General features: G+C 48.4%; 1 protein-coding gene and 2 long non-coding RNA genes across 14 annotated transcripts in view; 2 read left to right on the top strand and 1 right to left on the bottom strand.

Moving 5' to 3' along the window:
* The window catches only part of LOC126502939 (uncharacterized), a 44,603-nt gene extending 25,034 nt beyond the window's left edge, over positions 1 to 19,569 (top strand). For 6 of the 12 annotated variants that reach the window (XR_007592100.1, XR_007592099.1, XR_007592089.1 and 3 more), the window contains one exon: positions 903 to 19,569. This is a non-coding gene — a long non-coding RNA (uncharacterized lncRNA). The other 6 variants (XR_007592098.1, XR_007592094.1, XR_007592097.1 and 3 more) reach the window with 6 other exon arrangements.
* Hsd17b2 (hydroxysteroid 17-beta dehydrogenase 2) overlaps positions 1 to 20,058 on the bottom strand; it is a 48,156-nt gene extending 28,098 nt beyond the window's left edge. Inside the window, exon 1 of the mRNA XM_050144328.1 lies at positions 19,580 to 20,058. Within this exon, the coding sequence (XP_050000285.1) occupies positions 19,580 to 19,844 (265 nt within the window). The 5' untranslated portion in view covers positions 19,845 to 20,058. The remainder of the gene's footprint in view (positions 1 to 19,579) is intronic.
* Positions 20,059 to 23,043: 2,985 nt separating this feature from the next.
* Positions 23,044 to 25,114, top strand: LOC126502940 (uncharacterized). The gene is made up of 3 exons (XR_007592101.1): positions 23,044 to 23,214; positions 24,243 to 24,391; positions 24,797 to 25,114. It is a non-coding gene; the product is annotated as an uncharacterized lncRNA (long non-coding RNA).
* The last annotated feature ends 50 nt before the right edge of the window (positions 25,115 to 25,164 follow it).

Raw genomic sequence — 25,164 nt, 5'->3', positions numbered from 1 at the left:
AAGGAATGCGGTGGCTTTGTGCCTGTTTGTGTGTGAGGAAGCAGCTTCCAGCCCTGCCACAAAACAAGCAGCACAAAGGACCCGGCTAGATCCTGGTTTTTAGGCAAGGTCTCCTATATCCCAGGCAAGTCTCAAACTATCTACATAGCTGAGGATGACCTTGAACTTCTGATCATTGTGCCTCCAACTGTTGGGTTTGCAGGCAGACACCTGTAGGCTTTGTTTTGTGCAGTGTTAGAGATAGAACCTAGCTAGGTAAACCCTCTACTGACCGACTGAACCACATCCCTTGCCTGGCTGGATTTGAACAAAGGAATGGTGCTGTAGTTTGTATCTGGAATGTTCCACTCTACCTCCATAGCACTCCCATCCAGAGGTAGATGAACCTAGAGGAAGGTCTTCAGGTCATCGGGGTCAAGCCCTAGAAGGGATGTATATGACACCATCCCCTTCCCTTCTCCCTTTCATGCATGCCGTGAGGCTGAAAATTTGCTCTACCGTGCACTTCCTTGTGTGGGATACCTCACACCCAAAGCAGTGAGACTAATCTGCTATGACCGAAACTGACAAAGCATTTCTAGATGTTCAAAAGCAAGGGGCACCAGGTTGCTTATGGACCTTAAAGTCCTAGAGTGTCCGTGTCTGTCACAAACAACGTTATACTCACACACATCCCAGGCACAACCCCCTTGTATTCTTTTTTTTTTTTTTTTTTTTTGGTTTTTCGAGACAGGGTTTCTCTGTGGTTTTGGTTTCTATCCTGGAACTAGCTCTTGTAGATCAGGCTGGTCTCGAACTCACAGAGATCTGCCTGCCTCTGCCTTCCGAGTGCTGGGATTAAAGGCGTGCACCACCACCGCCCGGCTCCCCCCTTGTATTCTAACCCATCTCTTTATTTATAGCCTCCAGGGAATGCAAACACTTTGTAAATGGTTGCTCCACCATACTGTCTAAAGAACAGCTGCAAGAGGAAAAGCCTGAAGGAGACACAACCAATCTCTTTTCAGCATTTTCCATCTGGAGCCAGCCCATGATAGAGGTAATCAGCTGCCCTGCGTCAGCTTGGTACCTGGTTACTGTGAAACTCTGCAGTGTCCCTAGGGGACCTGTGAAGCAACATATAGCTAATGAGTGTGGGAATGGTCAAGTCGCCAGGAACTGAGGCCACAGCCAACAAGCCAAATGAGCTCTTTCACCCCAAGATGTCAGGGTGAGACAGGTCTTTGTTTCAAAATATGGGTTTCTGGGCAGGAAATAAAGATGCTTGCAGCCGAACCTGACTACCTGAATTCTCTTCGTGGGACTCATATGGTAGAAGGAGAAAACTGACTCTCCCAAGTTGTCCTCTGACCTCCACATGCATTCTACGGCAGGCATGTGCATCATAACACACACACACACAATTTAAAACTTTCAAAAATAGATTTTATTACTTAGAAGAATTTTACATTTATCGAAAGATTGGGAAGGCCATGCAGGGCCCCATAAATGCCACATATAATTCCCCGTCGCTAACATCTTGCTAAAAATGAGCACAAAAGCAATTCATCTCAGTCATGACAGAAATTTTAGAAACAAGGACTATGCATGAATGCTCAGGACACAAATTTGGTTGGAAAGGAAAAGGCTTTCTGGAAAGGGAATCTTCAGGGATTCAGGGAAAGGAAATTCAGGTCACCCTCTGTCAGAGAAAAGAGGCAGGCTGCTAGCATCTGACAGATGTCTGGGGTGTGTTGTTCGTGAGGATGGTAGCCCTCCCCTCCACACACGCTAATCTCGTCCACATGGTTAAAGGGGATTTTTCCATGTACGATGTATATCAGTGTCCAGTCTGTCCTGACACCCGTAGGGAATGTGTCTTGCCATAAAGGAATACAAGACAGGCACATTTACTAGACTTGTCTGCATGGAGGGAGGCTAATAGGATTTAAGGGTTTTTCTATTGCTACTTTATCACATCCAAATAGCACACAGTCTGCAGGTAAGAGGAAAATATTGTAATTTAATAAATCCCTTGCTTCCCTCATCCCCTACAACCCATGTACGTGTGTTCCTGTGTGTGCATGTGTTGGGGGCAGGGCATGTGAGAGTAGAGACCAGAGGCCAGTGTCGTGTCTTCCTCAATCTTTCTAATCACTCTCCACCTTAATGTTTGTGACAGGGTCTCTCCCTGAACCTGGAATCCACTGACTTGGCTAGACTGGCTGCCCAGCACCCCGGGGACCCGCCTGTCTCTACCTCCCCAGCACTAGGTTCTAGGGATGCACTACAACATCTGGCTTTCTCATGTGTGTTCTGGGGATCCAAAAGTGGGTCCCCATGCTGTTACAGCAGGCACTTGGTCAACTATGCTGGCTCTCCAGCCTCAGGCTTCCTTACTTCTTACCTAAAGTCCTTTCTCTGCTCCAGAATCCCAGGACATGTCACGCTGAGGCACAGTGACTCTTGGGGTGCCTCTTGGCTATGGCAGTTTCTCAGACTTTTGTTTTTCATACTCTGGATGCTTTGAAGGATGGCTATCCAGGTGTTCTGGGGAATGTTCATTTATCAGAACCATTTGATGTTTTTTTTTTTTTCCTTATGATTAGAATGGGGCTCTGGGTTTGGGAGGAAAAAGAGGGGGGAAACACTAACGTCAGATAGTCATCTCATCAAACTGTATTATAAAGGAGCCAGGGATATGAGTTCTCCATCAAAGAGTTGGGTGCGGCGGTACATGCAGATAATCCCAACATGGGGGGCAGGCAGGCTCCCTGGCCAGCCTGTCTAGCCTTCCTAGGCCATTGAAAGGCCCTGCCTCAAAAGCCAAGGTAAATAGTCCTTGAGGAATAACAGCAGAGGACCTCTGGTGTCCACACACGTGCATGCTTAGGCATGTGCACCCGCGCACATGCAACTTGCCTACACAAACTGTAGCATTAATGTGATTGTGACCACTGACAAACCTTTTTTTGTATGTAGTGTGTTCGTGTCCATCCACATGCATATACACATGAGTTAGCCCGTGTGTGCAGGTGTGGAAGGCTGAGGTAGATCCCAGGCCTCCTCCTCTGCATTCTCCACCTTACTTTTTGAGACAAGGTCTCTCACTGAACCTGAAGTTTGCTATTTTGGTTACAGTGGCTGGCTACTGATCTCCCATGATCCCCGTGTCCATCCCGACTCCTATCTCTGGGCTGTAGCTGCTCAGCACCATGTCCAAGTGTGTGCTGGGGATTTAAACTCAGTTCTTTGTGTTTATGAAGCATGCACTTTACCCACTAGGCTGTCTTCTCAGCCCCTATTGGTTGGATTTTGGTGGCCAGAATGAAGCAATATGCACCAGGGCTTCCCTGCACAGTTGAGAAGGGACCTCTGGGTGCAAAAAGCGCCAGGGCACCTTCTTCACAGTGTCCCCAAAAATGAGCTAGCAGTGGGAATGAGGCCGCTGGCGGGGGCGGGGGGGTCCCACAAAAGAACCGATGATAAACTCCAGGGCCCTCAGATGTGTTGTTCATTGAAAGCTTGCTGTGAACTTTCTCCACTGCCCCCCGCCCAACCTCACCTATATTCTCTTCGCAGTTTTGAGGGCAATTCTCACGGCAAGGCTGTATGTTTCTGGATGATGGGATTAACAGAGGGATGCAACAACCCCTGGATAAACTGGTTCTGCAAGGCCAGGATGTGGACACAGAAGGAAAAGATACTTCAAAGCTGGTTTGTCATTGAGTCTGCCAGAATCTTCCATTGTAACTCCAGCTGCCCTATTCAAATTTGTATAACCTGGCTCCTCTGATCCAAGCCCAATGAGAGTGAGGACCTTGCTGTAGAATCCAGCTTTCCGGGACCCTGCTCAATATACCCCAGGAACCCTGTATTCTGTTGAAAGATTACCCGGCTCCCAGAGCCAATCCCCACTTCAGACAGGAGAACTCAGTCTTGCTTCTAAAGCCCAGGTGTGAGCAAACCCTTGTTTGATGGCTCATCCCCAGGAAGTTCTCAATGGATAAGATCAAGAGGCGGTGTCAGAGCAATCATTGCTACACCTACACCTGAGTGTCCCTTGACCTCTGCTCATAGATATTTATTCACCCATGTCTGTTGAGCCCTGCATGCCAGATATCATGCTAGATACCGGGATTGTACAAGTCAAGAAGGTGTAACCTCTACAAGTTTTCATTGCCTCCACCTGCAATAAAAATAATACCATTTGTCGGGTGGCTTGAACAACAGAAACCCATTCTTGCATAGTTCCAGAGAACAGAAGTCTGTGTCAAGGGTGCCAATAGGGCTAAGTTTTGGTGTGAGATCTCTTCCTAGCATGGAGAGGACAATCTCAAATGGAAGGAGGAAACAGAGAAAAAGAGAGACAGAGACAGAGACAATGTCTGTCTTCTTAAAAGGGGCACTAATATGCCTTCCTTTTGAGAGTGGCAGCAAGCAAAGATAGATCACCATGAAGGCCTCAGGCACACTTTGTGAGTAAAAGGTGGGGGGCACTTCTTGCCTTCCCCAAAGTGCCAAATGCCACCTAGGTACCAAATCTGCATCTTTGTACCCAACCATGTGGTGGCCAAGTCCCGCTTCCGGTGTTTGGTGTCAAGGCTGAAGAAGACGTCAATTAGGGGAGACAGTGCACCATGGACAGGTGTTTGAGAAGCCACCCCTGGGTGAAGAACTTAGGCGTCTGACTGCACCCTGACTTCTGCAGTGACACACATGTACCGAGAGGATCAGGACCTGACCACCTCTGATGCCATCACAATGCTACTGAGACATGGGTGCCCAGCACCATGCCTGTCCACATCCCTGCAGATCATGAGGGGGGAAGAGACTGAAGAGGGTAAGTGCTGCTGGCCAGCTGTCAAACAGCTCCGTGACTCCAAGTTCAAGTTCCTGTTGTGCGGCACCAACTCCGCCACCAAGAGACCCAACTGAGTAAAACTCCAGAGGGTCAGAAAAGGAGGGGGCACTAATACCATCATGGGGCCTCACCACGATCTCATCTAAAGTTAATCCCCTCCCAGAACTCTGTCTTCGTGGGTCATCTAACTGGTTCTCGGGCTTCAGCAGGGAATTTCCAAGCGTTGGGATCACAGGGGTGTTCCCCCACTCCTGCCTGCTGTTCTCCCATTTGCTGATGAGGCTGAACACTTGATTGCCAACTAGTGGCACTGTTTTAGGATGCAGAGACTTGCTGGGGAGAAGGGGTCAGCAGGGGTGGGTTCTGAGATGTTAAGAGTCTGGCTCTCCTTCCTGTCTTCCTGATGAGGGATACAGGGTGACCGGCTGACTGTAGCTTCTTCTGTTGTGCCGTCTTCTCTTGCTGAGCCATTCTTCTTCATTGTCAATCTCTGTTCAGCTTCACTCACGATGATAAAAAAAATGATTATATCTCCTGTCATTAATATCTCCTGTCATTAATATTGTCTGTCATTAATATCTTCTGCAAATTACACAAGATGTAGTCAGCTTTCACCTGTTTGGATCCCAGCGTCCTCCAGTTCTTCCCAGCCTTGAATATTTAAGGTTCTGGCTCTTTCCCATGAAGTACAAGTCCCTCTTATCTTGACCTCATTATGGCCCAGACTTTGCAAGTTCCCTGCATTGACTTCAGTGCCTTCCACACAGCCAAAGCCTGTGTGTCTAAGAGAAGAATTTCTTAGAAAGCAAGTTAGATTAATGAGTGCAACCTGATTCGGCACAGTAAAAATTGGAAGCCGAGGCCGCGGTCCACTGCCCTGGCAACAGCAAGACACGTACGCAGTCAAGGAATACCAAGAGAACCAACCTTCCATGAAGTACACAGGGTGATGGTTGTTTGGGGCTGCTCTGCTTGTAGTAAATAGAATCAAATTGGATGAATTGAGGGAAGTGTAATGAAGAACACAGGAGGATAGAGACAGGAGAAGAAGGAAGAGGTGGAAGAGAAGAGAGGAGAGGAGGAAGAGGGAGGAAGAAGAGGAGGAGAAGGAGGGGCAGTAAGACGCAGGAGGAGTCAGGGTGTGGCACCTTTGGCAGAGTGCTTGCCTCCCATGAGATGTAGCCCTAGGTTTGACCTCCAGCCTGGTGTAATCCAGGTGTGTTAATACACAGTTATAATCCAAACGCTTGAGAGGCTGAGGTTAAAGAATCAGCAGTTTGATTATCTTCAACTCCATAGCAAGTTTGAGGCCAGTCTGGGCTACATGAGACCTGCCTCAAGTAGCAACAGCAAAGGCAGGAGAGGTCAAAGGACAGCAGACCCTTTTGGGGAAGTACGTGCAGTCAGGTAGGTTCTCTTCTAAACCCTGTAGCTGCCACAGGAGGAATCCAGAGAAGTTACAATATGACCCCCAGGGAAGAGACCCTTTAAGATGATGGAGTGGAGGAGTAAATACTCTTAGTTTCTTGGTCCTCCTTGTTTATGGTCTCCAGCCAAATGTTCCCCATGTGCCCAGTTGGCAAAGGCCAACCTCAAATATAGAGAGAATGAGAGAGATGACAGGGATGCAGAATGCAGAATGGTTTATGCTCATGGCCAACACATCTCCCAGAATCTGCCCCTTAACCCAGGAACACACACACACACACACACACACACACACACACACTTTCTGGTAACAGAACCCTGTTATTTCTTGGAGGGAGGTGCTACAAGCCTAACCACATCTTTCAATATCTCAGAATATGACCTTACGTGGAAACAGGTCATTGTTGACATGAGAGGAGAGGAGGGTTTATTTGGTTTACACTTCTAGATCACAGTTCTTCACTGAGGGAAATCTTTATGTGAAAGAGTGGGTCCTTAGTCTAATATGCCTGGTGTCTCTATAAGGAAAAAAAAAATACAGGGTCTGAAGATGTGTCTCAGTTGGTAGGTCCCTTGTCTGGCAGTCACAAAGCCCTGGGTTTCATTCTGAATACCAAATAAATTGTGTGGTGGCAGGCTCCTGCAATCCTAGCAGTCAGAGGGGTAGACAGGAGGACGGAAAAATTCAAGGTCATTCTTGGCCACAGAGCACATTCAAGGCCTAGCCCTAGCCTAGTCAACATGAAACCTTGTCTCCATAAAAGGAAAAGGGAAATAGAAAGCTGGACTTAGAGCTGTGGGGAAGATGGCGGGGGTTGGGGGCGGGGAGCAGAGGTAAAGACTGAGCAGCGGCAGATGTAAGGGAGAGGTCACGAGGGCTAGCCGAAACTGGCACCACCAACGGAAGATGCTTTCAGCCTGCAGCCTTCGGAGGGCATGAAGCCCTGCTAATAACTTAACTTCTGGTCTCCTGCCCCCAGGACTCTGAGACTTCCTGTTTCTTAAGCAGGCTTTTTGGGGTACAGGCTGAGCAGTTCCCGTCTCAAAGGAAAAGAGTCCAAATTACTCCAACCTCTGAAACGACATCAACATCAAGTCACAAGTGGAAAACACCAGAGATGACTTCGTAGGACAGGTGGCAGCCTGGACCCGGGCATACAATGCCTCGTTGTATAAAACTGCCTTCAGGTCATGTGTGTGTGTCTAGCAGATATGAAAAATAGATGAATTTCTTATTTTGACTTCGGTCCCACCTCAGTGATATCTCATTGTGAATATACAAATATTCTGAAATCGCCTTTTGGTCAGGGAAACCATTGTATACCGTATTACAGAATCAGCCCTAGGGGATGAGTAGACCTTAACCTCCCTTCCACGTGGAATCCTGGTGGACTACAAAGTCCATGAAAGCTAAGGGGGTGCAGTGATTTTCGAGGCATCATGAACTTGAAGAGTAAAAATGAGGAAATGAGGGCCTCAATTCAGTCCCCAGCTCTGCCACTTACTGGCCAAGAGGGAGTTAGATGAACCCATCTGGGGGGGGGGAAGCATGTTTGAGGTACGGGGTTCCTTGGCTGGGTTTCGGAAGACATAGAAGAACTCAAAGGAGATGGAGGACACCCTGAGCAAGTTGGAAACCCCTGGTGGCCCTTCTTACTTTCGCCCCTCATCAGAATTTTAGATTCTTGAAGTTCTCTTTCTCCTGTTTCAAGGAGGGAGGTTACTCTCCATACGCAATTCCCTGCATCTAAGAGGTGGGCAGATGGAAAATTCACTAAAGTTACCATTTGCACAAAGCTGATGTAGAAGAAGACAACAGCCAGCCAGAAAGATGCTGCCCTGGCTTCCCAGTGTTCCGCAAGAATCCCAAGTGTCCACGTGGGAAAACCTAAATCAACGTGACCTCTCTAGACCCAGGCTCTTCACAGGGGGACTTGACACTGGTCTCTTTTCGCAGGACCAGTCCCGTGAGAATTGCCTCACCCGACAGCTGCATGATGCCATTCAATTACAAATATGACTCGATCCCTGCTCATGGTGCACCAAGGGCATGTCCTGGGATCTGTTCTAAGCGTGGCCCTGTGTGTACACAGCACTGAGGGGACAGTGTGAGCCTTCCCCTGGCACTGGCAAGCCAAGGCGAAGAGCTGAAGGAGGCTCAGCCAAACCACCTGAGGTCTGGGAGCCAGCAGAGAAGATTAAGCAGCTGTGCACACTCGCAAGGGCACCATCTCCACACTGCCGATCAATGGAGACTACCACACTGCTATTAAAGTGGTGCCAGGCCCCGCCCCTGGTGTAGGTGGCAGAACTGTGAGACTGGAACTCCATGACTCCAAAGTACTTGCTCTTCGTACTGTAGTAGGACACCATTGTCACCTGGGAAATGTACCTGACCACTCACTCCGATGTCTCTGTGTGCCAGGACAGTCATTTCTGTGTGTCCGTGTTAACTCGGTGCCCAGTTCTGAGTACCCACTGTGTGTCAGGAAGTGTCTTAATTAGCGTTACCAGCCAGCTTGACACAGTCTTGAAGCATTTCCCTGAACAGCCTCTGTTGAGCAATTGTCCTCATCAGGTGGGTCGGCGAGCACGTCTGTTGGGGATTGTCTTGCCAGTTAAATGACGTAAGGGCACCCAGCCCCCTGCGAGCAGCGTCGGTCCCTGAGCAGGGGGTTCTGAGCTCTCTAAGGAAGCCAGCTGAATGGAAGCCTGAGTGAACCAGAAAGTCAACAAGGGATGCTCCTCCACGGTTTCTGCTTCGAGTTGCTGTCTTGAATTCCTGCCTTGACTCTCCTCCTGGATAGACGGTGGTGACCTCAGCGACTGTGCATTAAAGGGTTAATGCAAATAAACCCTTTCCTCCCCCACGTTTCTTTTGTCTTACCATAGCAACAGAAATGTTTTACCACAGCAACCGAAATGAAACTAGAACAGGAGGTGTGTTCAAAGCTGTCCTTAGAGGACAGAATGAAGGAGTCACGGTAGTCATGTGGCGTGGGCCACTGGCACTTCCTAGCCGTCCATTATGTTATTTCAAAGCCGAGCAAAGTCCTGCAGCCATAATCAACAGGGTGGGGATGGAAAGAGAGAAAGCGAGAGGCTTGACACCTGGAGCTCGAAGGATGCTTGTTCAAGGAGGTGACCTGTAAGCCATTAGGTCTCCACTGGCACTAATCTGAAACCACTGTGCATCTTCTGGAGACTCTTTGACAGTCTCCACCAGGGAGGAGGGTGCTACTGTGTCCCCAGAGAACCCAAGGGAAGGATGCTGTGAGCAACGCCCAGAATGAAGCATTTTCCAGCTCAAGAGGTCCACACTGCCAAGGTTGAGAAACCCTGATTCTGAAGATAGGCAGGCAGGGAAGTCAGCGCGCTAAGGGATGAGGAAACACTGGAGGTGAAAGGGGCAGCGCACACTGGCATTAGTGCCAGAGCCTCAAGACAGCGTGGTTGCCCTCGGCAAAGGCAAACCCCAGTAGAAGACATGAAGGAAAGGCAAGGTAAGGGGGGCTTCTGATCGTGGACACTTCGTGACAGAAGACATTGTTGGTGTTCTACACCCGACCTGTGAAAGAGGCCCCTATGGGATTCTAAAGACCAGCAGGGAACATGGGGGAAGGACAGACTAAACCAAAAGCAGTGAAGGTAGACAGCAAAAGTGGCCCCAGATGCATTCCGGGGAGTGATGGTTACACCCCAGGCATGAACCACAAGAGGCTGATGGTAACTGGGTAGCAAGGCCCACTCTGTAGGGAGCCCTAATCAAAAGCCGATTGAGGGAATGTCTTAGTTTCTTTCCCTGTTGCTCTTTGTGGCCATTTGAATTCAAAACATCCCTCATAGGCTCTGGTCTTTGAATATTTGGTCCCCAGTTGGTGGTGCTATCTGGGGAAGGTTTGGGAAGTTATGCCCTTGCTGGAGAAAGTGTGTCATGGACAGCAAGTTTTGCGAGTTCAAAGCCTTCCCCTCCTACCTGTCTGCATTCGGCTTCCTGCTTGCCCTTGAGGTGCCCTTGAGGTGTGAGTGCTCAGCTTCTTGCTCCAGCCCCCACGCCTGCCACTTGCTGCTACACCTCCCCACTGGGATGGACTCTAACCTTCTGGAACTGTAAGTCCAAATAAACTCTTTTAGAAGTTGCTTTTGGTCGGGACGTTTTATTATAGCAACAGAAAAGCCACCAATATGCCATCACAAAAGACCTCAGCCAAAGCAAGCTAGAGGAGGAAGAGTTGACCTTGGCTCTAGATTCCAGCGCATGGTCTATGGTGAGGATGTTAAGGCAGCTTGAAGCCTCTGGTCATATTACATCTACAGACACGAAACAGGAAGTAATGAATGTGCCCAAGCGCTCAGTTTGAGTTCTCCTTTTAATACAGTCCAAGATGACCTGCCGAGATAATCTCCCGGAGGCCCATCTGCCAGGTGATTCTAGATTTATGAAGGTGACAGTTAACACGAGCCATGAGAGGGAGGACTTCAAGACCTCAGCCTCACAGATAAATAGCTGGACCTATCCAGTAAAATTGGAGGTGTGTGGTGTTATGGAGAGGCATGGCTTGTCTGGGACTTTAAGCACCTCTGAGTTCTCAGTGCAAATCTAATGTTCTCTTTAATTCCTACCAGGGTTTTGAAGAAAAAAAAAAAAAAGCAATGTTTAGACACACACCTGACCAGGTAAGCTGGATTTCTAAGAGTGGGTACCCAAGCACAAGAAAACTTAAACATCAACCTTCACGCAGTGAGTCTAACACAGTGGTCCTCAGCCTTCCTAATGCTTTGACCCTTTAAAACCCAACCATAAAGTTATTCTGTTGCTACCTCACGACTGCAATGTTGCTACTGTTACGAGTCATAATGTAAATATCTGATGTAAATATCTGATATGCAGGGTATCTGACATGCCACCCGCAGAGGGGTTGTGACCCACAGGCTGAGAACCTCTGGGCTAACACTGGGTGAGGTTCCACATCCAACCGGCTTGAGCTGTTGATGACCTCAATATGCTCAGGGGCCCCCCTTGTGGGCGGAGACGCTCATCTGTGTAATTCCAGAGGAGGCATTCCTGTTTCCTAGCTATATAATTCTGTGTCCTGCTTCAGCTCTTGGCTGAATACCGTCCAAACAACGAACTGCTTGGTCTTGTGTGTTCTGGTGTCACCTGAGGTCCAGACCATCAATTCTCAGATTCTCAGACGGTCTTGTTTGTAGCAATGCTAATCTCCACAGCGAAGTCTCATGGCTTCAACCTGCCTTCCATCTCTGATTTATTTTTTTTTGTCTGTCTGTCTGTCTGTCTGTCTTTCTTTTCTTTTCTTTTCTTTTCTTTTCTTTCCTTTTCTTTCTTCCTTCCTTTCCCTTTCTCCCTTCCTCTTTTTTCCTTTTTTTCTACAGAATCTCACTCAGCAGCCCAGACTGCCTTGAACTACCCTACTTCAGGTTGACCTCAGACCACAAGCAATTCTCCTGCCTCATCCTCTGGGATGATGGGCATGGGCCACCACACTCAACTTGTGATCTTGCTTTCCAAACCTCCCAGTACCCTGCGCCATAGAGCACTCAAAGCCGAAGCTGCCCAGAGTCGGTTCTTTGAGGTCAGTTGGGTACCATTTTCCTTGTTATGTTTGGGTGCCCATCACAGCATTGCTTTATTCCTGGCTCCTCGGGATCCCACAGTCCGTGTGCGTGCCGTGGCTCCTGGGACAAGGCTCATAGATTGTAGGTCAAAACTTCTCAACCTCAGAGCTCTTGATAACAGTGTCACAATTGTTCCTTGTCATGGGGACCACTCCTTGCCTCTGTCAGACGTCCCGGCAGTGGTCCAGCCTTATCACTAGCTGTGGCAGGTCCCCTAGTTTCTCAGTTCCAATGGCACATTACCAAATATTCCCTTGGGAAGCAAACGTCCCCCAAGTTCATAGCAGGTGTTTGATAGGAACGATAAGGCCAAGCCAGTACTCTGAGAATGTTGAAGCAGGTGGAGAGCGAGCAGACCAAGGAATGCCCTAGCTGCCCTTGACAGGAAGAACATGATAAGAGCAAGAGGCTACCTCTCTTAGCCCAGAAAATAGCTGGTGCTTCTGTTCTCTCTGTCTCTCTGTCTCTCAGCGCCTTACCATCCTTTGTCTAGTCTGATTTCCTACGATAGCGTTCTTTCTGAGCACATGTGGCGGGACCAGGCTCTGTCCCAAGCGGGTGGGACACGCTACTTCACTTCGTTCTCCTGATAGCTCAGAGCCAGGAATGAGTGAAGACACATTCCGTAAACACACTGCCCTTCTGAGCCTTAGCTTTGTACTGTGAGGCGAACAGAACAAAGGCAGAGAAGTCCACAGCTCCTGCCTCGTCTTCTTCTACTTCATCTGTGGTCTCAGTCCTTTTGCCATACTTGGGTCCTTCCCCTGGGGTCCAAATCACCACCTCCAAAATGTCTCCCTTTCCCCAGATGTCTTCTTCTCAGCTTGGTCCCTAGAGAGAATTGGCCATCTTGTTCCTTTCTTCTTCCCGGGGCATTCTCAGCGCGTCACTGTCGTCCAGTACGCGTTGGCCTCACCCTGGGCCTTCTTGCCATGGGCTTCGCTGAAGCAGGCCTCTCTGGTGAGTGCTCTAGATGCAAGGATGGGACCCAGTGGCCTCTCTCAGCCCATTCATTCTCTCCTGCATGTGGGCTGTTGTTCACAACTCTGCTCCTTCAGGAGCTCTCAAGTGAACCAGGGCTTAAAAAGAAAACAGCCAGAGGAAGACACAGCACCAAGCCAGCATCTTCAAGTAAAAGATCTAAGAGCTGAAGAAACGAGTGCCCTACAGAGAGAGCTTGCTGTCCAAGGAATGGCCAGGATGTGGAAGAATGAAGGATCAGGGCAACAGTGAATGGAGCTAATATGGAAGAAGCGTTAATGAGTGTGGCCCAGTCAAGTCCCATTGCCCGCATCCTCCTTGGCCAAGGGCTCGATTGGGCTGCAGAGGCGCAGAAAGGGGGTAGGGTGCTATTACTGTATAAATCACCTGATCTGTACTCGTTGGCAGTGTGTGTTCTTAACTGCTTAATCTGTAGAAAAGAAAGCAACCCTAGTTCCTACAAGAGCAAAAGTAACTCAGACAGGTGAAGCCGATTGCTTAAGAGCCCACAGGGAGTGAGCAATCTCCATGAACTTGTGGGTCTTACCAGTCGAGACTTAGGTGTGTGGGGAGGGAGAGGGGAGCCATGCCTGCCATTGTTTCCCTGTATGTTTACAGTCAAACCTCACTGGGTCATTCTTACACAAGTCCTCCTCCATTAGCTTTCGGAACCTAAAGTGGGGCAGAAACACTCCTTCCCTGCTTGTTATGTGCGCTGCGATGTGGAGGACATCTATGGTTGTGACACTCCAGTCTGCCCCCTGGCTCCTCCCTTTCCTGCCTGTGGGAAGTGGACATGGTGAGTTGACAGAAAGAACTGAACAGGAGTGACTTGCCTGGTGCAAAATTCTTCTTTCTCTCTAGCGGAGAACTGGAAAGGTAACAATGAAGAAGCAATCGGGGCTGAGGAGGAAACTCGAGATCACAGAGGGTCATGTAGAAGCACTCCTCTCTGGCTGATGACCTCCTAGCTGACCAGGCTACGCCCCACCCTATGAGCAAACCCTGTGACTTTTCCACCCTGCTTTCACTGGGCATGGCAATGCCACACGCCATAGAGAAGTCCTCCAGGGCTCCCTCTCAGGAACAGGGCTCACATCTCAATCCGCCACCCTGCTTTTAGACTCACTCAAGCAGAAAGAAAGATTCATAAATGGATCCCACCAAACAGAACAGCAGCGTCCTGGGTGTGGAGATTGATTGATGGAAACTACACATCGATCCTAGGTAGTTTTGTCTCTTTTTTTTTTTTTTTTGGTATGGTTCATAACAAGAGGGCACGCACTTAGAATTCTGAATTGACATTTCAAAGGGATGGACTAGAGGGGACAAAGGAACAGAATGGAGAAGATTCTGGAAACTGTAGAGAGTTGATATAAAGGAATAGAAAGACTTCCTGCAAAGAAATGTTGCTGCTAGGACCTTGGGTTTAGAGGGTGGTCATAGAGGCATAATTAGGTCATGTGACCTCCAAAGACACAACATCGCATTCACGGAGCTGTAGTTTGACCAGGCCACACATTGAGGACACAGCCTGATAAGTCTTTGCTCTGTGGTAGAGAATCCAGGAAAATTAGAGGACAAAGGGCAGAGCCAACAAGATGACCTCAGAGGAAGTTGGAAGAACCTCAAAGAGTCAAGGGGCAGAGGAGTAGGAAACTCACAAAAATGCAGGGTCCAGGGAGGCAGAAGTCACTACTCCTGGAAGGGGAGGAAATATGATTGGAAGAGCTAGAGCAGAAATGGAACTCAGGTAATTAGGAAAGCCCCATCAACCATGCAGGGCATCTTCAGAGCCTGGTGGGGGACAAAAGAGCTTCTATCCCTGTCACAACCCGGCAAAGTAAGAACACGCTTATGACCAAGCCTACACAAAGTCTCATCTGGAACAGACCAACAATGAAGTCATCACGGAACAATGGGCCTCCAAGAGCTAGGCTGTGTCACACTGCCCTTTCTGTGCAGGTGACCCCAGCAGAAAGAGCCAGTGTATAAGTACCTAAGCAAGTGGTCAAACTGGACAATACTTTCACAAAAGGGAGGGGGACATTTCTCCAGTGTGGGGCCATTTATTCACATTCTTCCCTCATTGTTGTGTTGGGTCTAATGGGCTCAACCTAGAAGGGACCTTCATCCTGCCTTCAGGCAGCTTTCAATGAACAAGGCAGGGTTGGCTCTGAGACGATTCCTCACTCCCATATAAAAAACAGAAGTACCTACAATGCCTAATCAACTGCAGGCTTGGGGTGTGGCTTAGGGGTGGAGGTCTTCTCTAGCATGATGCCCTGGGTTCAATTCCCAGTACCGCACACGCCAGAGAACTTAGAAAGCTCTGAGCATAGACCTTTATTCTCTCTTTAGTTTGTGTTTTATCCTTTAATAATCTATTTTTAAATTCAAAAGATCCGAAGTTCCAAGATGACAGACACCAAGAGTGTTCAACTTTTAGGACCTCCACTGGACTGCCCAGTAAGTCCTAGAAGACGCCACCAAGCTTTGAACCCTTCATTTGGAGCATAAAATAAAGTTATTTACTTAAAATAAATCTACGTCTCCTCCTGGATCCATCTTGTTTGGAATTTTCAATTCGAAAATATATCTAATACAACAAGCTTTCTGGAGAGCCAGCTGTATACGTGGACTCCTTAGCCAATCAATTTAAAATACTCCCTCAAGGGAAGTAGATGCCGAACCCAGCCATAAGCCGGATTCAAATGTTTCTCCATTTTTTGGTGCTTGAGGGTTTTTTTTCAATCATTCTGACCTTCTCTTTATTAATTTTACAGTCATTTAAAAACTCAAATGACCCTTATTGTTTCAGGGTACCTTAGAGACAAAACATATTCAAACATTCTAGGCACGCTTAATATAACTAGAATACTTCAGACGCAAAGTAGCTTTGACCATCATGGCGAAATGAAGGACTTGAAGAGGGAGAAGATATTCTTCAAAGTTGCATTTGGCATTGTCTCTCACTTAGAACCATAACTGAGAAGAAGCTAAGTTCTATTTAGTGTTACCTCTCCATAAGTAGCTACAGTTTATCCTTTCTTTTCCTGTTTTTAGCACTGGGAATTGAAGTTTGGGCCTCAGCTATATTCTCAGCTCTTTTCAACTTTTTTATTTTGAGGTAAGCTTTGTTAAACTTATAATCCCCCTGCCTCAGCATCCCAAATAGTTGGGATTACACGCCTGTACCACCAGACACAACTTCTTTTAAATTTTTGTTGATTTGAGATAGCGTCTTCTGTAGCTGTCCTCATATTTGTTACCTATCCAAGGATGACCTTGAACTCCCTTGCTAAGATTACAGGCTCCCCTCCCACCGCGTCTTGACTCTCCTTTAAATATTTTTTATGCCTTGAAAAGTCTGACATCGTGAAAAGCAGCTGTGTGCATTGCTCCAACCATTTGCAAAACCCTTTACAATTTCTCTCCTTCCTTCATGTACAGGACTATTTTCCAAAATCCTTTCCCGTCAACCTGTTACCATAGTTTTCCCGCCAGCTCCAGCCTGACCCGAGGAGCATGCAGCGTGATCCAGACATTCAGCTCACTCGCGTCTTCCTGTAGCCTGAGCAGTTTCCCGCATGGCGACACTCCTCTTGGGATTGTCACCTTTCATGACTGTATATTGTTACACTCGAAGGAGGGACCATAGATTTTGGCTGCTTTGGAAATGTGACTGTCTTAACTCATATGGCACTGAGAGTGTGATTTGGATTTCTGTCTGCTCAGTTTTGTTTGGTGTCCACAGCTAGGGATTAATCTTAAGGCCTCTGAATGCTAGGCCGACACTCAACCACTGAGCTGCATCCTTACCTCTCAGCTTATTTCTTTCCAAATTGTATTTTTCTTATTTTTAATTACGTGTAAGTATGAGGTATGTGTATGTGTGCCTTCAGGGGACTGCGGAACTCCTGCACACGTGCCCTGAAGCTGGAGTTACAGCAGTTGTAAGGCACGTCATATGGGATCAAGCGCAGGTCCCCTGCAGGAAGTCTTGTTCTGAACCACTGAGTCATCTCTGCAGCCACCCCCACCCCTGCCCCCGCCCCACCACATCACTTCTTGAAGAGCATTTTCAAATAATGGAATAAAGCCTGGGACTTTACACATCCTGCCCCCTTCCTTCCTCTAGTCCACCCCTACTAAACTCCAAGGCTGCCTGAAACAGCTATTTTAACCCAGGGAATCTTCTTGTTGGTTTTCTGGTTTGTTTGTTTGTTTGTAGATTGTTTGGGGCCAGGGAGACGGTGCTTGTCAACAAGCCCAAAAACCTGAGTTCGAGTCCCTGAACCTACGTGGTGGGAAGAGATAGCTGAGTCCCAAAGCTGCTTGCACTGTGGTACGTACACACACACACACACACACACACACACACGTAATTTTAAAAATTAGGGCTGCAGAGATGGTTCAAAAGTTAGAGTACTTGATGCCCTGCCAGAGGACTGGAGATCAGTTCCCATAACCCACATCAGGTCACAACCACGCACAACTCCAGACTCGGGGGATCTGACAAGCCCTCTGGTGTCCTAGGGCAATTACACTCAAGCACACATACTCCCCAACATGCACATATAGTTGGCTGACTCAAACTCGTTTTAACTTTGTCCATTTTATTTTGAAGCTTCTGGGTAATTTTTTTTGGGGGGGGGCATTGTTTTTTGGTTGTTTTTTGTTGTTGCTGTGGTTTTGTTTTTTTTTTTTTTTTTTCTCATTTGGTTTCATAACTCTGACCTTAGCACAAGCAAGGCAAGTTTCTCTACCCCTGAACTTCAACCCCAGGTCCAAATGTTTCCGTTTAGTAAAGATCTTGAATCTATCCAGGAACAGTACCAAATGTGTGCATCCATTGTGCAGATGACAGAAAAGGACATTTTCATGCCTCTCAAATGTCCTTAGCACTGCTCTAACGTCCCAAAGAACTTCTTAGGAGTTCGTCACAGGGCTCTGCTGCTCACTTAATTTACTGTTGAGAGGACAAACGGGAGTAGATTTCTGTCTTCTTGTCTACCTTGGGTTTTGTGGTAGGTCCCCTCTCCTAGGTCATCCCCAGAAGGGTTAAACGCTGAATTGATCTCCCGAGTGTCTGTACTTCCAGGAGATCCTTTGACTGGCAGGATGCTGTAACTATTTTTGCTGAGGCTGGGGATAACTCGGTGGGTAAAGGACTTATTTAAGCATGAGAACCTGAGTTCAGATCTCTAGCACCCCTGTGAAAAGCTGGTCATAGTAGGAAATGCTGTCATCCACTCACGGAGGGAGCCAAAGGCGAGAGGATCTCTGGGGCTTGCTAGCAAGTCAGTCTAGCTAACCAGTAAGACCGAGAGAAACGACGAAGACACCCAAGATCAACCTCTGATTGCCCCAGAGAGACAGAGTCAGGCAGGCAGAGACAGAAATACCTCCAGTGTACTTAAAGGTTCTTGTATTCTTTCTTTCATGCAACTGGGAAATACAACAGTTACGTTTGACCTAGAATGATTCCGGAAGCATTGGGTGGTTGCTGCTATACAAACTCAAACCATGATTCCCTGTGCTGCTTCTCCCCAGCCATCAGCCATCTGAAATTCAAGCGAGGCCCAGGACCGCAGCTGCATGCTTCCAGGTGACACCAGTTAGCCACCAGGTGACTATCTCACTGACTGACCGCACTGTTTGCTTTTAAACTCTCGGGCGGGAGCGCATCTCCTGCACCCCCACATCCCAGCAAGAACCGAACTGTGCTCGGGTAAAGACAGAATTTTGCTCCTGGGTTTAAGGTAAAGGGTAAAAACAGGAAAAGAGACAGAAACGTTAGAGCCTGTGTCTCAGTGAATCGCCAGACCTGTGGTTTTCTCCGAACCACACCCAGGGGCCACGGCTGGAGGTGATGATCAACGTCACACAGGACTGACCACCTCCTCACAAGATTCCTCTACTAATAACCTTTCCTCCTCTTTTCACAGGCCTTTCTGGGTTAGGATGACTTTGGGGAAATCTAATTACAGCCCTTTCCGAGCTCCAACTTCACCACCCAACAAACCCGTTTTACAACTCAAAGGAATCTAATTTGGCCTCGCGCTTACGTTGGAATAACACACCAAACAAGCGAAAAGCTGGCAGCTCAACTAATGAGACTAGATTTGGGCCACACTGCCAACTCGATCTAATTAAGAAGCACCAGCGCGTTAACGACACTTGAAGGGGAAAGGTTCGAGGAGGACACGGGGTTCGCGATTCATGAGAGCAGCGGTGTCCCGAGAGACAGTCAGCCCAGCCACCTTCCCTCCACACCTAGGGAGGTGAGCGGTCCTGGAGCCGGGATGAATCGAAGGTTCCGAATATTCAGAACCCAATCCCAGCTAAGCCTGAAGAAGCCTGCCGTGTCCCGGTACAGCCACACACGTGAAATGATGCCATTTTTACTTATTAATATTTATTTCTAGGAGACGAACAGACTCATTGTATAGAGAGATGCCCCTGACCAACTGTCAACTTCTGTTTTACTACCAGTTTCTCCCAAGGCATTTCCAAATAAAAGGACACTAGAATAAAAAAATAAAAAAGCACAGTGAAAACCACTTGGGTGTGAGCTGCCTGTCACTCACTCAGTGTTTTACATTCTGCCAAATCTAACAACATCCCACCGAGGCACTGTGTTGGGTCCTGCTCCAAATGACACTCACAGCAACGCCAAGCACTCACCTGTCACCAGCACGGCCTTTTGATCCACAGGTAACAATTCTTGATCGGTTGACCACATACCCAGGAAGAAGCAGGACAGCGACAAGAGGAACAGGCTGCAGAGAAGGGACAGGTGGAGCAGACAAGCACCTCCCCAGAGGGCAGCAAGGCACAGCACCTGGCTGTGCCACTGCCCCGGGCTCTTGGCTCTGCAGAGAAGCATGCCCCCCAGCACTGCAGTGGCAGCCAAGGAGAGCCATGCTGACTCAGAGAAAAACAGGCTCATTCTCCACCGGCCTTCGTTTGCTCTGGGCCACTGAGGACTGTGTGTGTGTGTGCAAAAGCTAGCTGGAGGCAGCCCGGCTTATATGGAGGGAGAGGCGCGAGGGGAGGGGGGGGCAACAGCCCCCGCACCTTTTGCGTGGAACGTGTTAAATGTGGTGATAGGGAAAGCTACTCCCAGGAGGTCATCTAAGCTGTCAGCTGTGATATAAATACCAGACCCACCCCACCCGCTCATTCCCCTAACGCACTCAACACTCGCACAATCGCTCAGAAGCAAACACACACATTTAAGGCTTGATGTGTGAGGACCTTCCCACCTGAGAGATGATTATTCGGGTAATGATTGACAGAATTGGAATTACAAGCAGGTAATCTCCTTTGGATGTGCCTTCCCCTGTGTTTATTGAGTCCTTCTGCTAACTCCGAATGTCTGTGTGTGTGTGTGTGTTTATCCAGGTAATCAATGAAGCTTAGAAAGAGTAGTCTAATAAGATAGCATGTCTGATTTGATTCATGTCTAGAGAATTACCGCCAACTGGGACAGGCGAAGGGCTCAATGAACCAAAAGGAAGAGACTCCTTAGTGGGAGATGAAAAGTGCCTATGTCTTGCTAGAGGCAAGTTGTACCAGGGAGACACCATAACAATGGCGACAGAACTGGGAACAGTTGCTGTCAGTGCTTTCTGGAGACTCATGCTCAATACTGATTCATGCCACTGGTTGAGGTTCTGTTCTGGATAGCAGGACTCAGTATCAAACTAAGTTATCCTATGATGTTTCTACTCATGTAGCAATAGCAAGAGAGGCAATCCAACCAAGAAAAGAAAGCTTCGGGAGGGAGTCCAGCAGGCTGATCCCTGAGCACCGTTTGAACCACAGTCATTGTCTGCTACCGGAAAACAAAGACAAAGCAGACCCTCCTTTTGCTCGGCTTGCCTCTTACACAATCCTTTGTTAGACTCAGCCGGTAAACAAGAAAATTCAGGCTGGGAGAGGCTGCACGTATTCAGAGCAGGGGATGTGGATCTGGACACCAGTGACTCACCAGCTCAAGCGTCATCCTGGGAAGACTGGGAAGCTATCTCAGTCCCTATGCGTATGCATCCACGTATAATATACCATGTGCACACGCACTTGCATACCTGTAGGCTCTCTCTCTCTCTCTCTCTTGCACATGCAGACAAACCACCAGTCCCAATAATAATACCCAAGGGGAGCTCCTACTGGGTTTGATGGGCCTGGCATTTGCTGGCATCTCCTAGAAGGGATGAGGATCCTGATAAAGGGCAGACGTTGGGGACATTGAGGAAAGAAGAGATCTCACTTTAGGTTCAGATGCTCATAGTTAAAGCCCATTCCACGGCCCACGGTTGCTAAGGATGAGGTCATATTGGCTAGATAACTTTCATTCCCTCCACTCTTTCTCTCCAGATACCAAATAACAGTGTCCCTCTCCTGGAACCTGGACAGGGCCTCAGAAAGGGTACGGAATTACAGAATAGAAAGAGAACAAAAGGAGAAAGGTGTAGTAGAACATGGTGCCCTGCTGAATACGGACTTTTCCTAGAATTGGTTCTCGAGCAAAGGGTGCGCAGAAGAGCAGGGCTGATGGGAAGAGCCTAGCAATATGGGTAGAGAGGGAGGCAGGATTTGCTCAGGACTGAACCAGGCAGCAAGGGCTGTAAAAAGATGCATGGGGCCTTAGGCAGGGAGGCAGAGAAACCAGCTTCTGGCTCAGATGCACCTCAGGAGAGTTTCCCTAGGGCCAGTGTAGCTATAAAAGGAGGATGAGGTGTAGGACATAGGCTAGTTCAAGACCCAAGGGAGGCAGGCTAGGAAGCAGGAACGTGTGAGCTACACTGCACGGTGGGACCATGGGGGGAGTCAACAGAGCCTATCTGAGAGACCGGTGTGGTGTGGTGGGAAGTTATCTCCACTGACCAGCCTCACAGACAGCTGCGGTAGAGAGCTACCGGGGACTCCAGGTCAGGAAATTTAGGGTGGTGGGGCTGTGGGATTGTTGACTGACCCCAACAACGTTTCATCTCTCCTTCCGCAGACCCTATTCCATCCTGGTGCTGATTGTACAGTCATCTAGTGGACTGAGAACCTCTTACAGGAACAGGAAGTTTCTGCTACCAACCAGTAGATTAAACAGTTTCCTGGGACTGGAGAGATGGCTCAGCGGTTAAGAGCATTGCCTGCTCTTCCAAAGGTCCTGAGTTCAATTCCCAGCAACCACATGGTGGCTCACAACCATCTGTAATGGGGTCTGGTGCCCTCTTCTGGCCTTCAGGCATACACACAGAAAGAATATTGTATACATAATAAATAAATATTTATTTAATAAATACTTTCCCATGTGGGCATATAGGACTAGCTTTGGCTCTTTCCTGGGGACCTTGGCACTATCATTTCTGGATTGGGGCTGGACCAAATATGCTTGTATGGTTCTCCCGACAAACTCTTGCTCGTCTGAGACCAGACAGTTCTACAGGCAGCCCACAAGGTTGCGGGGGAAGCTGCCTCTGTGAAACACGGGAAAACCGCAAGTGTAGGTACTCCCCATCCTAAGATGAAAAGGGCACTGCGATGGCCCACCACCTATTATCTGAGATTTTAGGCAAGATTCCTTTCGTTCTGGACCCTGTTTCCTACTCAGCAAAATCGGGGTTGGGGGCTGTTTTGAAAAGTGAAGGACCTGGTCCCTGCACCACGCCAGACACTGGTGTCCAGTCGAGAAGAGAAGCCTCTTGGCTCACTGTTCCAGGCTGGCCCTCGCCTCCTCTCAACACTTTCCACAGCAGCAGGGACGCCCTGACCAGCTTTTTCTCAACCCTCTGTTTTCCTAATCAATTTGTCACCTGGCTCTTCCCTTGTCACCCTTCCCGCGATATGACATCAGCTCGGGGGGTCATCTGCTCACGCTCCACCCAGATTCATTCCCTCTGTCACACTTAGTTCACAGTTGCGAATCTGTTTGTGTATTCTCACAAATGTTTTCCTGCTTCTTCCGCTAGAACGTGATTCCCGAGGTCAAGGACAAGCCCTGCCTGTAGGCTGGGAACCTTGGTGGCACTGGTATTCTTTCCTTTGCGGTTCTCATACTGCCTAACCCTAATGGGGGGGGGGGGTAGAAAGGAAGGCCTTTAGCCAACCCGGCAACTGGTGCAATTGCGGTTTCCAGACGAACACCTACCTCAGGCCATTCTGATCCCGGAATTCCTTCGGTTGGGAACTTGAGGGTCTTTGCCGATCTGAGAATCACTCAACCTCTCGGCAAGGACTTCTAGTCTCAGTTGTGACCTTGTGTCTTCCAGTTTGCCGCTGTCGTTTTGAACTAGAACTGTCCTTAAGGCCGTCCTTGAGAGGTTAGTAGTATCCTGTATCTGGCAGGCTCTTGTCCAGATTCCCGAGGAGAAAGGACAGCTGCATCAAGTCATTCTTGTTGGTGAAGTCCCTGGGTCGGCGTGCTGTTGTTCGCCAGGTTGGAGAGGCCTTTTAGAAGACACTTTCTACAGATGACAGCTTACTGTATTAGCCGCTTTTTTTATTGTGCAGCAAAATAACTGATAAGAAACAATTGAATGAAGGAAAAAATTATTTTGGCATAAAGTTTGAGGGCGCAGTCCACCATGGCGTGGCGTGCAGCATGGAGCTTGAGGCTGTAGCACATCATACCCGTCTGCGCTCTATGTGAGGCCATACAGTTCGTGAACCGGGCAAGGGGCTGGAGATTGAAACACACAAACACTCACAGACAGAGACACGGGTCATCCTTGAAACAGGAGTGCCCCTTTTATTGTGTTCAGGGACAGCTTATATAAGGATCTTTAACTGATAGCCACGCCCCAGCCAAACCCACCAGAAATCACTCCCCTGCCATCAGGAACTCCCGAGGGTCTCGTGCACAGAGCAGCTGCAGGCTGTCTCAGAGCAGAGGAAAACAAGTTGTTTACAAGAAATTCAGGATCTGGGGGTTCACAGCTCCCAACATGAGGCAGCTGGTTGCATGGCATCCACAGTCAGGAGGCAGAGAGATGAATATCCGTGCTCAGTTGGCCTTCTTCTTTTTATTCAGTGCAGGACCCCAGCCCAGGGATAATACCACTCCCGTTCAGGTTGAGTCTTCCCACCTCAATTTAACCTTCAAAGACACACCTAGAGGTGTGCTCCCACCCAAAGGTGTGTTTCCACGGTTGTCAGGGTTGATGTCACATTTACCAAAGGAGAGGATTTCCCAAACTGGGCAACAGTAAAAAGGCTAAGAAGCTGCGAATGTACACTCCGTTAATATCCTTGACTCTTGAGTGTAGGTGGTTGTGTAGAGGACTTCCCTTCTAGAGCGGGGATTCCCTCTGAAACATCGCCACCTAGTGGCCATTTTCGTTACTGCCAGGACACCTCCACGAACACGCGTTTCTTCGCACCTTGGACGGCTCTGTACAAGACAAGGATTCTCTCTGGTTTGGGTGCACCGGACCTTGGCACTTGTCTTCCTTTCCCAGTGGGAGCCACATGAAGACATCTTCCAGATGCCTGAACAAGGTAGCTCTTCCAAGTTGGTGACCCCTTCATCCTCTCAGGTGATCCTGAGGCATGGTGGAATATGTTTGATCTGGTGTTGCCATCCTCAACGAGCCACATGCCCAAGAGTTCCAACAGCACTGAAATGAGGGTCTTGCAGGCGCTAGGTAACATTTTAATATAGTAAACGGCACCTGGTGATGTACTGAGCACAGAGTGATCATGTATTAGTGTGACCTTGACGCAAGGTCAACATACAGACCCGACACAGGACGTAACATAATCTCAGAGATTGGGGGGGGGGGGGTGTGCAATGTTGCTGAGAAGACACGCGCTTTTTGAGTACCTGGGGGATGATGAATATTTTGTGTATTCAGCTGTAATTGTACAAACCTTGTATCTTACGCAATTCTTCATTTCACACAGCGAGAACTAGAACACCTGGAGCTGGATGCTCCCATATAGTGCCTGCCTCCCAACATGCATTTACACCCCGGAACCCACCTAAAAACCTAGGCATCGTGGCAATGTGTTTCCAGGACTGGGGAGGTAGACACAGGTATATCCCTGCCGCTCACTGACCTGTCAGCCCGGACAAATTAATGAGCTCCGCGTTCGGTGAGAGACATTGTCATAAAAAGTAGCGTGAAGAGCCATCAAAGAAGACCCTAAACATCAATCTCTTGCATCCATATTTGTGCATACACACATGCACATAACACATGGCACACACATACACACATATATGCACACACAATGCCAATAAAATAAATCCTTTTGAAAATAATAACCGT

Source organism: Alexandromys fortis, unplaced genomic scaffold (assembly GCF_014885135.2).
Source record: "Alexandromys fortis isolate MF-2015 unplaced genomic scaffold, M_Fortis_MF-2015_v1.1 scaffold_1, whole genome shotgun sequence".
Classification (NCBI taxonomy): Eukaryota; Metazoa; Chordata; class Mammalia; order Rodentia; family Cricetidae; genus Alexandromys; species Alexandromys fortis.
This window is presented reverse-complemented; position numbering and strand designations above follow the sequence as displayed.